The sequence below is a fragment of the Danio aesculapii genome, chromosome 23 (assembly GCF_903798145.1).
Source record: "Danio aesculapii chromosome 23, fDanAes4.1, whole genome shotgun sequence".
Lineage (NCBI taxonomy): Eukaryota > Metazoa > Chordata > Actinopteri > Cypriniformes > Danionidae > Danio > Danio aesculapii.
The window spans coordinates 44,412,128-44,430,219 of record NC_079457.1 but is presented as its reverse complement, the minus strand read 5'-3'; the positions used below and the strand labels follow the sequence as shown (position 1 = coordinate 44,430,219).

Here is an 18,092-nt window from a genome sequence, read left to right as displayed (position 1 = left end):
TCAAGTGGTCTGAATCTGCATGACTTCACTAATCGTGAATATCACAATATTATTAAATATTACAGTTATAACAATTATCAACTGCAGCGCTTGCACACAATATGCAGCTGATTCAGTGGTTGCCAAGCAACATAAAAAATAAATCAATTTTAAAAAAGGCAGTGCGGTGCACCTTGCGTTCTCAGAACAGAGAATCGCGTTCAGTGTGATTGGTCTCTTAGTATGCTCAGCATAAACTAAACAAATGGAAGCAAGCCCCGTTAACTCATACTCATGAAGTCAAATATTACAGGGGCAGGAGGGTTAGGGGGTTGGAATTGTATTAGAAAGGTTGCAGATTTGTTTCCTGGTCCTTGCAGGAATTGAAAATCAGGGGGTGAATGAACCGCACTCTCTACATCTTCAGTATCCAGTTGGGATGCCCTTAAGCAAAACACCTAACCCCTAATTGCTTACCGGGTGCTGGAAGCAATAGCTGCCTACATCTCCGGGTAAATCCTCACGGTGTGTGTGCGCATATGGATGAGTCAAAATTTCGAATTTCGAGTAGCCATACTAGACAATACTCACTTCATATCACATCCATTAGTCATTAGAATAAACAACAGAAAGATCAAGGAAAATAACACAAGTCAACAATAGGCCTTTGGGCTTCGACAGTCAGGCTAGTTGTTTTCCACTCAGGTTAACGTTGGTTCGCGTTGGCCCAATTTAGCTTGTCGAATTAGTCATTTGTCATTCCTCATGTCGCACAGTTGCACCAGCTAATAGCTACATGAAAAAAGAAGAGAAACGAAAGTAAAACACCCAACACTGTACTTGTATGAAATCATGCAGTTAGTGTTATTACTGTACTAAGAAAAACTGTTTGTCTGTAAAGTGTTACAAAAATGAGACATTTTATACAATAAATATTTATATAAGAATAAAGTAATTGAATAAAACATGATTATAAATAATCAACGCAAAAAATTTGCTTCTGAGATATTTTTTTAATGTGTGTTTTTGTGATATACAGGTGTTTCCTCCCTTCAGGCTGCTGCCCAGGAAAGTCACTGTAATAGTCGGAGCTATGATGCAGGTAAACCCTTTTCAGATTGATCCAGTTTACTCCAGTGCACACAGAAAACTTGAGCAAATGCTGCAGTCTGGAGAAGCAGAATTATGACATGGGCGTCTATTCTTAGAAATTATTCTTATTGCATAAAATCAGAATTTGTTTTTTTATTTTTACATCATACACCTTACCATTTTTTCCTCCCTACTAATGTGTTGTTGTCCATTGCTTGAATGGATTTGTTGAATTTGTTAAATTTTAAATGAAATTTACAACAACACCACAAATGAACGTATCACAGCACACATCTCAGGTTGTCAAAAGTCCCAATTATGCCAATTATTCCAATTAGTCCCAATTAACCCTATTATAAGGCTCTATGCAGAGATATTGTCAGGCATGTATCAGCATTGTGATCACAATGAGCTAGTGTATTTCAGCCAACCGGTGAAAGCTTTATGGGACTATTTTTTTAATTTCATAAGGTTCCTTTTACAGCATCGATATTGTAATGTAATTACAATACAACCAGTTCAACAGACTTAAGCTTTCATTTCGTTGTTCAAGCATAAAACGAGATGAAAAACCGTGTAAGTGCAAGGACCATCTGTAGTAGACGCATAAACACATAAACTCCTTTGAAAATACTGGGGTAAAATAAATTTCCATAGACATAACGTGGAAAAATGGAGATTAAAGCAGTGCTTCTTGTCCAGTTTTATATCGTAGATCAATCAGGCAGTGAAGATCACTGATTTTTAAAGAAATCAGACCTTAAGCGTAGCATTTTTGTAATTATGCAACAGTTGACCGGAAGTGCTTTGGCTGGCTGACTGAAAAATTAGAAGTTTGTGTGTGTAGACCCCATTGTCATCAATGATTACGATTTAAATGATCCCTGCATTTCAGTTTTGGATTTTGTTTTGCAACAATTCTGAACAAATCTTAATCAAGATAAAACGATTATTGCATCATATCCCGCCATGTGTAGACCAGTTGTAGTTCTGTTGGTAAAGTACACATGAAATCAAACCTAACCATGTGATTCTGTTAGCGCACATTGCTAGTTTTGTGGTGAAAAATTCATCCGTGCGAACGTCAATAAGAAAAAAAAAGTTTGTCCTTAATTGTCCTCATTAAGTTAAAATCTGAAAATGCACTTCCTGTTTGTTTTCAGATAAATTCTCAGATTAGGTCCATCTGATGTATTGGGCGTGGCTAACATACTTAACCACGCCCATCCAGCTGTCAGTTTTGACAACAAACAGAAATATTGAGCTGCAGGTGTCTGTTACTTGTAATAACTCTTCTAAAATCCTTTTCCCAATCTTTATGAATGAAATGCCTACTTTACTACATCCAATCAGCTCACAGTAGAAAAAAACAAGCTACGCCACGCCCACTGTTTTCTCATATATATATATATTCTGCTTTGCTTGGAACTGCGTCACAATATGAAAAAAAAACAGTCGCAGCTTCTGGTTCATGTGGACTTTAAATGAGTTTTGTGGTTGATTTAAACGGGCTGTCTTGTGCTGTCTGAATGAATGGCTCTATTTGATTTTTTTAGATCACATCAGAAGGAGGACCTCAGCCGCAGTCCAACATCCTCTTCTCTCTGTCCCATCAACACATCGCCTCCGTCAACAGCTTGGGGCACGTTCAGGGTCTGGCAGTGGGCAACATGACCGTAACCGGCGTAGTCCAGGCGGTCGACACTGAGACGGGCAAACTAGTGGTGGTGTCAAAGGTGATGTTCTATAGAAGCTCAGAGAAATCTGATCAATGTTTGCAGGATTCCCGCTGTCATGGAAATTTTGGAGCTTTTAAAAGGTCCATTACAGACATTGAAAGTCAGGGAGTTTAATGTATTTTTTTTGTCCATGGAATTTTTTTGTTTGTCACTTCTTTAAATTGTACTTCCCATTTATCAGAATGTATGTGTGTCATGTTTTTATAAAGCGGCAACCTCCCGCTCTCCCTCGGGAGGCCAATACGGAAGTAACTGAAACTGCAATTCATCAAAATTCCGCTAGTCCTGGCTCCATAATAGAGCAAATTGCAATTGAGCCCTCTGTTAGAATGGCCAACTTTACAACAGAAAAAAAGGTGTTTACAGCCTGGTGCAAAGAACGATTTTGGTTCATATAGCTATTATTACCCTCCATGACAACTGTGAGGGGGGTGAATTTTTTTATAACTCATCCATTTCCTTTATTTTAGGTTATATTAAGTTTGCATAATTAAGGGCGTGGCCACTTGAGTGACAGCTAGGTCTCGCTGGTCGCCGTCACTTCACCTCAGCTGAATCCGGCAGATTAGCCACTGATCTCGGCATATTCATCGTATTTTTGTGTTGTTTTATGTGGCTTTACACAGTCAGCTGCCTTTTGGACTTATTTCTTACAATTATCAGATGATATGGGATGCTGTGTGCATTTAATTGTGCTCACAAACCGTTCACGTGGCCTCCGTTTCCCATGTGAGTAAAGTTATATACTTATATACCATCTCTATAAATGTATTTGTTTTATTTAAGATCATTTATCATTAATATTTTTCTTTAGACCCGTAAAGCACTCCAGAATCTGACAGATTGATTAGCTGTAGGCTCTAGAACAGTCATTTGAAGCGTTATCATACAGTGTTATGCTGGAGTTCATCAATAGTCTTGCATTTACTAACACAGGCTATATTTGAAGTGTTTGGAAGTAATTCGCGTTTTCCTCCTGTAGAAAAATGTCATAAGAGCAATGTTTAGTGGCTCAATCTATTACAACAGTTTTTTTGAAAGTCTAAACACTTCATTGATATAGTGTACAGCCAAGCACATGTGGTCAGAACACAAACGAGTCGCAGTTAATAAAGTATTAAGCGTTTCTCCCAAAGTAAAGTCTGTCTGCTAGGTCTAAGCAAAGTGCCAGCAGGTGTCTGTAGCTCCGCTCACTCTCCGCCTCTTTGCCCTTGTTTGGTATCCCGCCGTGGGTGCGATGACGCGCGAACAAAATGGCGACAGTTGGCCGCGCCTACTTGTGGCTTCTTTTGCGCTCTTCAGAAACCTATGGGTGACGTCACGGATACTACGTCCATATATTTTACAGTCTATGGTTTTTATGCGTCGTTTTGCGTATTGTTAGGGTTATTCTATTCAAATTCATTTTTTTCTCATTTGTCAACCGGTATTCAAAAGCAGTCACCTGCACCTGTTAAAATACTGTAGTTGTTGTTTTTTTTGTCTGCTAAACCTGCGTTTTGTGCATACATTTTCTAACAGCCTAAAATATTTGATTTTGCCAAACCTTTTCACTAAATTTGTTACAGTATTAGTTTTGTGTTTTGCTGTGGCCGAGTGTGCATTATGATAATGTCACATTATGCATCTAATGCAGGTCACACACCTCAAGAGAAGCATTGTACCGTACTGTACTGCATCTATTAGGGATGGCTGATATTTTATTGTTTGCAATATACCGGTAAAAATTTGCCCCATTATAAAGTTACTTTGAAAACGATAAAACCAATAACTGATCTGTGCAATGATTTACCTTCGCAGTAGTACAAGTGTGATTAGTTTTGCATATTTGAGGATATTTACAAACAGATTTACTGAAATACTTTTACACTAAATTCACTTCATAACTCATCGAGTGTTGAAAAAAAAAATGTGACCAGACATTGTTTAATATCATAGAATGAATGAAGAAGATATCGTGCTATTTTAAGGGGTAAAGGCTACATCAATTAGTATTAGCATAGCCCAGTTACCAGAGATGAACATTATTGAGCATGTCTGGGGTAAGATGCATTGAAGATGAGTCCACAGAGTCTTGATGAACTCTGGGAGTCCTGCAAGAACGCTTCCTTTGCCATTCCAGATGACTTTATTAATAAGTGATTTGAGTCATTGCAGAGATGTTTGGATGCAGTCCTCCAAACTCATGGGAGTCATACACAATATTCATTCTGTTTCCACTGCAGCGTGACTTTATATTCTATACTGGACCTTATTCCTGTTCAGTGAAAAGACTTTTGTCTAAGCAAAGTCTGACCTTACTGCCATAATTAAATAATTAAAAATCAAGACATGATCATATTTTATTCTGGTAAAATAAGCGTAATCTAAAGGCCTTTGACTTTCATAAGGCACTTCTGAAGCCAAATGATCAACTAAAAGTCAAGTTATTATTTGTTGTTCCTAAAACTTGGATAGGCAACAAGACTTTTGTCAGATAGTGCACTTCTTCCTGCTGCTTGCAATAGCGCAACTGTGCTGTCATGGTAATGCTGGTAAAATGATGCTTCTCGACATGCACTATAAATATGCTTAAAATACTACAAAATACCCAGGATAACGTGAAGAACACAAGTAATCCAGATATTGCCGCAATCATTTGTTTATTCGCCTTCATCTTTGATCAATTTATCTGTTTTATCTTCATGCAACGATAGCTGACTGTAGCTGACCTCGTCTTCAGTATGTAAAGCACCATCTAGTGTACAGTATGAATACCACCGAAATAAAATTTAATCGGATGCTTGCCTACTGTCCTGCAAAGTTTATTACCTTCTTCTGCACGTATGCTTTTTAAATTAGCATTGTCACAGTAAATACCAGAAAATAGCATTTTCGATATCGGTATCGCATAATGTATCTAATAATAAGTGTAATAATCTACGTCTCAAGTTATCGCAAACCACATGAGCACTTTCTATGCACATATATGATGGTATTTAAAGAGCCCATATTATACATGAAATAGGGTCATATTTAGGTTGTAAGGGTCTCCAACAACAGTCTAATATGCATGCAAGGTCAAAAAACACTTTGATGGTCTTATAATCTGCATTTATTTTTACCTAATTATCCCAACGACTCCCATATGATTCGTTCAGCGATTCATTTGTTCCCAACCCCCTCCTCAGCGCGAAGCTAATCTGCGCTGATTGGACCGATGACAGCCTGCTGCGATTGGTCGACAGTGACAGGCTTCAGCACAAGACAGAGTGAAATGCCCAGCTGGTAATCAAATATATAAAAGTAGTCACAGTGCACACGCGCTTCATAGTGTAAGGCTTTTGTCACACACACACACACACAACCCTCCTCAGAAGAACTGGGGAGATCGACGCGAGTCTCTCTCTCTCCCTCTCCCTCTCTCTCTCTCACACACACACACACACACACACACAACGCTCCTCAGAAGAACTAGGGAAAGCGACGCGAGTCTCTCTCTCTCTCTCTCTCTCTCTCTCTCTCTCTCACACACACACACACAACGCTCCTCAGAAGAACTAGGGAAAGCGACGCGAGTCTCTCTCTCTCTCTCTCTCTCACACACACACACACACACACACACACAATGCTCCTCAGAAGAACTAGGGAAAGCGACGCGAGTCTCTCTCTCTCTCTCACACACACACACACACACACACACACACACCACACACACACACAACGCTCCTCAGAAAAACTAGGGAAAGCGCGCGAGTCTCTCTCTCTCTCTCTCTCTCACACACACACACACACACAACGCTCCTCAGAAGAACTAGGGAAAGCGACGCGAGTCTCTCTCTCTCTCTCTCTCTCTCTCTCTCTCTCTCTCTCTCTCTCTCTCTCTCTCTCTCTCTCTCTCTCTCTCTCTCTCTCTCTCTCTCTCTCTCTCTCTCTCTCTCTCTCTCTCTCTCACTCACTCACTCACTCACTCACTCACTCACTCACTCACTCACTCACTCACCTCACTCACTCACTCACTCACTCACTCAGCTCACTCACTCACTCACTCACTCACTCACTCACTCACTCACTCACTCACTCACTCACTCACTCACTCACACACACACACACACACACACACAACGCTCCTCAGAAGAACTAGGGAAAGCGACGCGAGTCTCTCTCTCTCTCTCTCACACACACACAACGCTCCTCAGAACTAGGGAAAGTGACACGAGTCTCCTGTCTCCTAGCTTACGATCGATTGCCATAGCAACGACAAACGGCAGTGGAACGCGAGCTCACAAAAGCCTTTAACGTTAAATCCGTAAACAAAGCGGCACGCGTCGCGTTTTTAACGTGGCTTACATGTGATAAGAGAATATAAAGAGTAACCGCGTGTACTGTACCAGGTTAACAAGTAACAAAACACAATAAATACATAATTTGCAAGTTAAACGAGGCAACAATTTTAATCGCACTTACTTACACTAGTGAATAAACCTCAACCACTGATTCTTCACAGTTCACAACTCATCTTTGGGTAGAGACTGTCAATATTATCCATCTGAGCACAGCGTGACTTCATTCGACCTGCGGCGTCTGTGTGTGTGTGTCTAGTGTTTTTTCTGTGTTAGTGGGCGGGGCCGCAGGTTTCAAATCTCCCTGGTTTGCGCGCGTAACTACTGGCGAGGCTTGTGTTTCGTGGCTCCGTCATCGCGAAACACCTAATGACTCGTTATCAAGACGACTCGTTTGAAGCACTATGAGTCGACTCTTTTATAGATGAATCAATAGTTTTAAACACTGTACACTTACACATTTAAGCCTTAGCTGGATATTTCACTTCACTTAGAGCTGTGTTACACACTACATGGAAGGGCATTTTCAAAAACCCATAATATGGGCTCTTTAATATAAAACCATGAACCGTGTCTTGGCTGGCCAAAATCTGCAGGAAATGTGTGGCAATTATAAGCTACATTTTGTGCCATTTGCATGATTTTGGCATTCAATTCAACAATCGCAGAATTGCTAAATTCTGGAGGGTCTGCTTAATACTACGCCTGTTTTTTTCTGTTCAGTATTGGTCATGGAAAGTCAGGGAATTTGACATTTGGCTTGTAGTGGGAAGCCTGTGTTTAAATATTGTGTTTGACAGGATCAAGTGGATGTTGAGGTGGTGCAGCTGAAGGCCATCCGAATCAGAGGTCCGATCACCAGGATGAAGACGGGAACTCTGGTAAACTCACATTATGGTTCACGCAGGTTTTCAGATACAGTGTTTGAGCTTGTCTGAAAGATTTGCTCTGTTTGCTGTAGATGCCTGTGTATGTGATGGGGCTCACCAGCAGTCAGACACCGTTCGCTTTCGGGAACGCTCTTCCTGGACTGACCTTTCACTGGTCCGTGACTAAGAGAGACATTCTGGACGTTCACACACGCCACGCTGAGGTCAGGATTTGACTCTTTGTGCCGTACAGTCTGTCATTTCACCGTCTGTGCGCTGATGGTAAAGGGATAGTTCACCCAAAAATGAAAATGATCTCTTTTACTCATCCTTGTTCAAAACCTTTAAGTTTCTTTATTTCGTTAAAGATATTTAAAAAAATCAGGAAACCTGTAACCATTGACTTCCATAGTATTTGTTTTTCCTAATATAGAAGTCAATGGTTACAGATTTTTGTAAACATTTGCGTTCAACAGAAGAATGAAACCCTTAAAGGTTTGGAACCACTTGAGGAAGAGTAAATAGTGAGTAAATCATAATTTACTGTCAGTATCTCAGTTATTTCGTAAGTTACGACAATGTTTAACCGGTATCTCAGTATATTTGCTTTCTTTTTAGTTGCCTGCTATTTTAAAAATACACCTGGTCAGAGTAACTATATTTACAGTATAGTAGGGATGCACAGCATCTACTGAAAAGGCTTTTTTTTTCCGAAAGAATGTGAGCTGAAAAAGGTTATACTGCACCATTGTTCAGCACGCTGGTTTCACTCTTCCTCCAGCCTTAGTCACTAAGCAGTCTGAAGCATCTTTTACACCAGAAGTGGAAAGCACTGTTCTGTGAAACCCAATAATTTCAATTGCTTACACACACAGGGGTGTTTTGTTGTCACACCGACCAAAGCACAAGAGCAGTGGAACGCGCTATCAAATAGCTTGCTCGCACATTGAAGTCAAAGTTTAGAATAGCTCAGTATTCTACTCTGTGTACATGTTGCTCCTGTACACATATTCATATGGAGTATATGCCGAAACATGCTAATAGGACTTTGAATTTGCCAGTAACCTGGGTTAAGCGCTTCCTCTATGCCAACTGTATGCAAATGCAAATCGGCGCATTTAAGGTCAGTTTTCTTTAAAAATCAGTGATCTTCACTGGCTGAGTGATATCTGATGTAAAGTGGGTGTCAGATTGTACAAGAAGCACTGCATTAAATTACATTTCCCCGCCATTATATTTAATGGAGCTTCTGCACTATGCCTGCCAATTCTGACGGGCGTGTGCGAGTAAACAGCTTTTTGTCTCGTTTTATGCTTGAACAACTAAATAAATGCCAAAGTTTATTTAACTGAATGTATTTTAATTACATTACAACATCGATGCTGTAAAAGGAACCGTATAAAATGGAAAAAAATTCATGCGAGAGATCTGCAGAATGTATGGCAACATCAACAAACTGTGGTATCCACACATTTGTGCTGCCCATTAAATTACCAACCACAGGAGAGGGCAAATTCTTCAGCAGGATAGCGCTCCTCATACTTCAGCCTCCACATCAAAGTTCCTGAAAGCAAAGAAGGTCCAGGATTGGCCAGCCCAGTCACCAGACATGACCATTATTGGGCATGTCTGGGGTAAGATGGAGGAGGCATTGAAGATGAGTCCACAGAGTCTTGATGAACTCTGGGAGTCCTGTAAGAACGCTTTCTTTGCCATTCCAGATGACTTTATTAATCAGTGATTTGAGTCATTGCAGAGATGTATGGATGCAGTCCTCCAAACTCATGGGAGTCATACACTATATTCATTCTGTTTCCACTGCAGCGTGACTTTATATTCTATACTGGACCTTATTCCTGTTCAGTGAAAAGACTTTTGTCTAAGCAAAGTCTGACCTTACTGCCCTAATTAAATAATTAAAAATCAAGACATGATCATATTTGATTCTGGTAAAATAAGCGTAATCTAGAGGCCTTTGACTTTCATAAGGCACTTCTGAAGCCAAATGATCAACTAGAATCAAGTTATTATTTGTTGTTCCTAAAACTTGGATAGGCAACAAGACTTTTGTCAGATAGTGCACTTCTTCCTGCTGCTTGCAATAGCGCAACTGTACTGTCATGGCAATGCTGGTAAAATGATGCTTCTAGACATGTTAACTGCAAACTGTTACTAATACTGTCCAAAACTTGTTTTTTGGATTGGCTTGTGTGTTTTTTAATCAATATCATTTAATGCATTAAGTTAAATTAAAAAATTACTCGGATAATAGATAATTATTGCAAAGCATTTCCTGTTTTGGCCTTTCAGGGCATCCCTACACTATATGGTAAAATATTTGCTGTGAAAAGAAGCGGCTGCTTGCGGTGTTTACTAAATCACACAAAGATCATTTTAAATCAAAATAAATAGCTAGCTCACCCAAAACTTATTCTGTCCAAAAACCAAAAATATTCTGTCATCATTTGCTGACCCTCCGCTTGCTCCAAACCTGTTGGATTTTAAAAGAAGAAAATTTTGACAGCTGAAAACCTTTTCTTACTGTGGATGTCAGTGGCTGACTGTTTCCAACATTCTTTAAAAATAAAATCCCCTTTTGGGTTCAACAGAAGAAAGAAACTCATAAAGGGTTAAAACAGCCTGAGTGTGAGTAAATATTCATTTTTGTGCGAACTGTCCCTTTAACCTCCTAATCTACAATTCATAAGGTTTGATCGCACTGTAATTATGTGATTGTCAAAAGCACGCATGCCCTCATACACCATTGTACCTGCCATCACATGCTGTCATCTAGAAAGTACAGTAATTACATCAGAATGTGAAATCAGCAATAGTTTTCTGTCACATGACTGGCACAGAGACCTAGAGAACAAAAACCCCCATATGAACTGCAGCACAGGTCTGTCAAGTTTCTATTGTTTCAAGCCAACTGTATTTAGGTCACCTGTCAAAAAAAAAAATGTGATCAAACGGCTTGTTTTGGGCACTTGTGAACCCTAAGTTCTGTTTAAATGACTAAAAATGTGGCTTAATGCATTAAGCTCTAGTAAAACAATATACTGTACACCTTATTGATGATGTGTAGCCTATTCAGGCTGTCTTTTAATCGGCTTCACTGATTATGAAGTAAGAACACTTCATATATAGTGTGTATATAGTGCACATATTGGCTGATATTTGGATATTTATTTCTTATTTCTGCATCTGCTGACAAGTCTTTCAATGTGATCAATGTCTCCCATCTATCCTTTGGGCTCTATTTTAACGTTCTAGGTGCAAAGTCCAAAGCGCGTGGCGCAAAAGCATTAAGGGCGTGTCCGAATCCATTTTTGCCATTTTAAGGATGGAAAAATCCGCTTTGCGCCGCAGCGCATGGTCTAACAGGGTTGAGCTTATTCTCTTAATGAGTTATAGGTGTGTTTTAAGAATAAACCAATTAAGTGTCATCTCCCATTCCCTTTAAGAGTCAGTTTGCGTCGTGCCATGGCGCATTTGCTATTTACATGGTGGACTTTGTAAGTGGAATAACTGAACCTCTCACTACAGAGAAAAGTTAAACCGACCATCTGAAGCTCGAAAATGAGAGAATGAGCCGCCTTATTCTTTACTTTCACTTTCACTCTCTTTTGTGGATAAGGAAACGTGTTGTACGCACAGACATCTGTTAGCCTACAGAATTAATTTAGTTTGTTAAGCGCAAGATTTGTTTCAAAACTATTTTTAAATTCAGTTCTAATTTCCAGCAAACGAATAAATGAACCGTAATAACAAAGTGTGGTCAAACAACTGAGTTATATCCAAATACACATGCTATGTCCCAAATGGTCCAAAACCTGACAGGTGGACAAATCTAAGCTTGTTTTTAATAAAAACAAATATAAATATTCATTCATTTTCTTTTCGGCTTAGTCCCTTTATTAATCCGGGGTTTCCACAGTGGAATGAACCGCCAACTTATCCAGCACGTTTTTATGTAGCGGATGCCCTTCCAGCAGCAACCCATCTCTGGGAAACAACCATATACACTCATTCACACTCATACACTACGGACAATTTAGACTACCCAATTCACCTGTACAACATGTCTTTGGACTGTGGGGGAAACCGGAGCACCCGGAGGAAACCCACGCGAATACAGGGAGAACATGCAAACTCCACACAGAAACGCCAACTGACCCAGCCGAGGCTCGAACCAGCGACCTTCTTGCTGTGAGGCGACAACACTACCTACTGCGCCACTGCGTCGCCCAAATATAAATATGCATATAATAAATAATACTACTACTAATAATAACATTATACAGAAGCAAATTGTCATTAATAAACTAAGAGAACCCCCCCATCCCCCCTCTCCCCCCAAGATGAAGAAGGCAGTGGTTTTTATAATATAGCGTATTGCTGTTAACTATGTGTATAAAAGTGTTTGCCCCTTACGGCTTTTTTGTTTTTTTTGCATGTTTTTCCCACTTTAATGTTTCAAATCATCAAACAAATTTAAATATTATTGAAAGTTAACACAAGTAAACTCACTGTGCAGTTTTGAAGTGAAGGTTTTTATTATAAAGGGAAAGCGAAAAACAAAACTGCATAGCCCTGTGTGAAAAAGTGCCTAAGCCTAATAACTGGCCGGGCCACCCTCAACAGCACCAATTACAATCATTTTTGATCACTTGCAATGAGTTTGTTACAGTACTGTGGAGGAATTTTGGCCCACTCATCTTTGAAGAATTGTTGTAGTTCAGCCACATTATAGGATTTTCAAGCACCTTTTTAAGGTCTCAATTGGATTCAGGTCAGGACTTTGACTATCCCACTCCAAATTCTTCACTTTGTTTTTCTTCAACCATACTTTTACTAATATTTAAATTAAATATTTAAATATTAAACCTGCAAAAAAAAGTAAGAAATCATTATGGGGGTAAACACTTTTTCACACCACTATGTATTGTATGTGAAATATACTATTTTTGAACTTTAATTCTAAATGTTATTTTCAGTAAGCAGCAATATTTTAATTCAATAATTCTGTGACTGAAATATTAAATTAAACACAGCGGTTTTTACTAAAATGCCTTTCATTGGTTTTAATGAATATTTACCCATAATAAATGTGTTTTTAGTTTCACCAGTTTTTTGCATGACTCTCATTTGCTCTATAAATTATCTCAGCCGATTGGCCAGCTTCATTCCTCAATATCAGCATCGTCCAATAAAAAGCCCATATAGGTCCACCTCTACAAGAAACACAAACAACTGTCATGTCTGCTATTTCGTATTGAGATGATGATGCCTGTGCTTCAGCGTGTGTGTTTCTCCTGCAGGCATCTGTACAGCTCAGTGCCGAGCACAACTTTGCCATGAGTGTGTTTGGCAGGAGTAAAGGGCGCACAGGCCTGAGGGTGGTGATGAAGGCCATCGTTCCTCTGTCTGGACATCTGGAGGACGATGCCCTCGAACTCCATGATGAGATACAGATTCAGGTACACTCCAGTCATTGTCATTTCAAGAGATTGCCACTTTGGCCCTGTTCACACCTGGTAAGTTGTGTGATGTGCTTTAATCTATCACAAGTAGACAACACTAAATGCAGGTGTGATATGTTTCAAGCTTGTCCACTTGTCCGCTGCATTCGGGTGTAGTGGTTAAAAGCATTTGATCTGGATTGTTAATTACTGCTTGCTCTCCTGCTGGACTCATTCATAAACCCAGCAGCTGGAGAAGATGATTTAACCTTTGTGCATTGTTCAAATTGACTACACTCCCCTTATGTTAGTGTCTGTTGTTGCCCTATTGACTGTTGTGTTCCTCTCATTGGCTCTTGACGCTTCAAGGGCTGGGACACACCAAGCCAGTGGTTGGCATAATGTGTTCTCTCCTTTTAGTAAGCTACTGTCTGTTTACTGTGTACACACTCCGCTTTTTGGTCCAGATGTGAGCCGACAACACAGTTGGTTTATGTCAGCACTAGTTGTTTGGCATCATCTTGGTGTGTGTCCTGGCTTTACACCACTGTGTTGTGGAACATTTGCTAAACGCTAACTCAGGTTGATTCCTATATTTAATTTCAGGTTTATGAGAAGCTCCAGCTATTGAACCCCGAACTTGAAGCTGAGCAGATACTGATGTCCCCAAACTCCCTGCTGAAACTCCAAACCAACAGGTACCACAGCAGCATTAAAGGGACAGTTCACTCAAAGCTGAACGTTCATCATTTACTACATTTACTTCATCTGTTGATCACAAATGTAGACATTTTGAAGAATCTTGGAAACCTGTACTCATTGACTTCAATAGTATTTGTTTCTCCTCCTGTGGAAGTCAGTGGTTTCAGGTTTCTAATATTTTTTTCTAAATATATTTTATGTTCAACAACAAAAAAAAAGAACCATATAAAGGTTTGCAACGCCTTGAGTAAATGTTGATGTTTGGATGAGCTATTCATCTGAGGCCAGTTTACACTTCTGCATAGTCTATGCACCTAACCAATAGCATTATGATCATTTATATTTCTCTGCATTTAGCCATAGCTAGCTAGTTAGCTGTTGAGTTTTATTCTACTTCAAACAATGGAGACTGAAATTGAACAGATCATGTTGATGTCGGAGATGATCAACACTGAAACTCTGTTACTTTAGTGAAATTACTAAAACTAAAATCATGTTTGGCCTACTGTAGATTTGACGGTAGCTCTGTGAGCTGCCTGTCTGACTCCAAACACTAGTCAAGGTCAATAAACTCATGACTAGGGATGCAATAATACAGTTAGCCTACAGTTCAATACATACCTCAGTTTTTTAACACGGTTTTTGAATTGGTTCGGTTCTGATGGCTTAACACATGTGTTTTTCTATTGTTATTCTGCGCTTGGGCAAAAGAAACAGTAAGAGGTTAAGGAGAAAAAAATTAAAACCATTTATTGCAATACTCCTTTATTTTACGTTAAAGCCAAGAAAAAGTACACTAGTTCCTATTGTATAAAAAAATAACACTGAAATCTCACAGCTGCTGGTAGCCCATGTACAAACTGGGGAAACACATACATTCCTACATTTTGAAAGTAAACATGTGAAGTTAATAAACATAAATTTCCAAAAAAAACATTTGAAAACCATTTCACATAATCATATTGTACTTTAGTAAACATAAACAAACCATCTTAATTATTTTGGTGCTGAAAAAAGTGCGAGACGGTAGTCTAAGTTAACGCGGATCGAGTGCTTTTATAAGATGACAAAAGCCAGCATCTTCATTCCCTAAAAATGGCTGCAAATCTTTAGCAATGAACACCCCCACTGCCTTTGTTATTTTTATGTGTCTCTCGGAACCAGTTGGGTATGTTTCCTGGAAGAATTGACTGAGGGATTGTTGTTTTTTGGAGAACTTCATTACCTTCTCTGCTATCCTGCCTTCAGACAGTAGCCGCATTTCCACTATCGGGCCAGTGCGAGCCAGGGCTTTAATCGGGCCAGGCTGGGCCAATAGCCCGGGAGGTTGAGAAATGATATTGCTAGGTGATGGTGTCGAAGATGTGCAATCACGTTGGAAGTGTTTCCGTTTGAGTAGGCTATACTATACGTGTAAAACAATGCTTGCACAACGTTTTTTCTTTCATTGGCATTATACTCAACGGCAAACCCGAAATGTGGTCACACCGCAGATTTGAAAGACGCCGGTGTGGTGAGAAATCCAGCGCTTCCTCGTACTGTTGCCTTACTTCACCGCCACTTGCCATGTTAAAGTGTGGACTGATGGTTAAGCGCCCCCTAACTTTAGAGCATAGTGATTGAATATTTACTTGCGGGGAGGAGTTTCCTCCTCATCTCAGCTCGTAGACTTACAGGCACACACAAACATTCAGAGATATACAACGCACATAAATTATTTAAACGTAAAACCGTAAAAAAACACAATTCACAAGCGCGTATTGAACCGTGGATGTCGTACCAAACGGTTTAATATTATATTGAGAACTGTGGCATCCCTGCTCATGACAGTTTCCCTCAGATGTCTTAGAGGAGGGATGGGCGAACTTGATCTTCAAGGGCCCGGCGTCCCTGCTGATTTTTGCTTCAACACTAATCAGTCAAGAATCTTGGTGTGACTCTGGAGTCAGATCTGAGTTTAAGTAGTCATGTCAAAGCAGTTAGTAAATCAGTATACTATCATCTCCAAAACATTGCAAGAATCAGATGCTTTGATTCCAGTGAAGACTTAGAAAAACTTGTTCATGCTTTTATCAGCAGCAGGGTGGATTACTGTAACGGCCTCCTCACGGGCCTTCCCAAAAAGACAGTCAGACAGTTGCAGCTCATCCAGAACGCTGCGGCCAGGATTCTGACCAGAACCAGGAAATCAGAGCACATCACACCTGTCCTCAGGTCTTTACACTGGCTTCCAGTCACATTCAGAATAGATTTTAAAGTATTATTACTGGTCTATAAATCACTAAATGGCCTAGGAGCTCAATACATTACAGGTATGCTCACTGAATACAAACCAAACAGATCACTCACATCTTCAGGATCATATAAACTAGAAATTCAAAGAGTTCAGTCAAAGCAGGGTGAATCCACCTTCAGCTACTGTGCCCCTCTCTGCTGGAATCAGCTTCCAGAAATGATCGGATGTGCTTCAACATTAGGCACATTCAAATCAAGACTGAAAACACATCTGTTTAGCTGTGCCTTTACTGAATGAGCACTGTGCTACGTCCAACAGATCGCAATATTGTGTCTTTCTTTTCTTTTTCATTCTTTTATAACCTATTTTAACATATTTTATCTGTTTTTATCAGTTTTTTTTATCATTTTTATTATTTGTTTTTTATTTTTTAATTATTTTTATTTATGTCTCTTTTATTCCTGTTTATGTAGAACACTTTGAATTGCCACTGTGTATGAAATGTGCTGTATAAATAAACTTGCCTTGCCTAATCAAACACACCTAAACGCACTAATCAGTGTCTTCAAGATTACTAGAAATCTACAAGCAGGTGTGTTTGATTAGGGTTGGAGCCAAACTATGCAGGACACCGGCCTTCCAGGATCAAGTTTGCCCATCCCTGTTTTAAAGGGTTAATTCATCCAAAATTGAATATTCACTCACTATTAACTCTCCCTCAATGGGTTCCAAAGCTTTATGTTTCTTAAAGTACTTAATTTGTAGTCTGTTGGACTGAAGATATTTTGAAGAAAGCTGTAACCATCAACTTCCACTATACCAGACGGATGCTGTCAATGTTTCCAGCTTTCTTCAAATATCTTCTTTTTTGTTGAACATACGAAACAAACTCAAACAGTTATAAAACAAGTGCAGGATGAGTAAATGATGACCGAATGAAAAATAAAAAATTGGTGAAGAAAAACTTGAAGAGTTGCATTATGATTAGCTTAGTGTCACCGCACATTAGCCTGCTGTCGTTCTGCACATTATAACAGCGGGATGTGTGTGGGTGCTGTTTCCTGCAGAGATGGAGTGGGGTCTCTGTCGTACCGTGTGCTGGATTGTCCTGACAGAGCAGCTCTCGTTCAGGTGGATGATAAAGGTCACCTGAGCTCCGGCTCTCTGACAGGAACCGCTTCTCTACAGATTAGCGCACAGGAAACTTTCGGCGTCAATCAAACCGTCATCATCGCTGTGAAGGTATGCTGCTCAGATTTTGTCAATGAGCTTTCGTGGCTGTGTTTTGGTATTGTTCTGTTTCAGTCAAAATAGTTTTAGAGAGAGGAAATCAGTGACTAAACAGTGAATGTTAGCTTTAATTTTCTCTGATTGTGTTTTGACTCCTTCACCGTCTGCTTCTTGTAACACGCATTAGTGAACGACTAGTTCGTAGTGGACTGTAAATCTCGGATAAATGTACATTTCTTTTTCAATTTAAATCAATAGTGACATGAATCTTTATCTTTTAAATAATTAAATCTGTCTTTTAGTCGAAAGCTATTTTGTGTAAATGCATGAACTTCACTTAATTAATAATTCATTAATATAGCTAATAATAGTTTTTTTTTCCAGATGGTTCACAAGTCATGTTTAAGGAATAATTTAATAGTTTATTATTTAATATATGTCATGAAAGCAAAATATTACAG

General features: G+C 39.4%; 1 protein-coding gene across 1 annotated transcript in view; it reads left to right on the top strand.

Moving 5' to 3' along the window:
* Window positions 1-18,092, top strand: part of nup210 (nucleoporin 210) — an 80,772-nt gene that overhangs the window by 38,011 nt on the left and 24,669 nt on the right. The window contains exons 24-30 of the mRNA XM_056448804.1: window positions 1,019-1,081; window positions 2,628-2,807; window positions 7,933-8,013; window positions 8,094-8,225; window positions 13,323-13,481; window positions 14,070-14,161; window positions 17,469-17,643. Coding sequence (XP_056304779.1) covers window positions 1,019-1,081; window positions 2,628-2,807; window positions 7,933-8,013; window positions 8,094-8,225; window positions 13,323-13,481; window positions 14,070-14,161; window positions 17,469-17,643 — 882 coding nt within the window. The remainder of the gene's footprint in view (window positions 1-1,018; window positions 1,082-2,627; window positions 2,808-7,932; window positions 8,014-8,093; window positions 8,226-13,322; window positions 13,482-14,069; window positions 14,162-17,468; window positions 17,644-18,092) is intronic.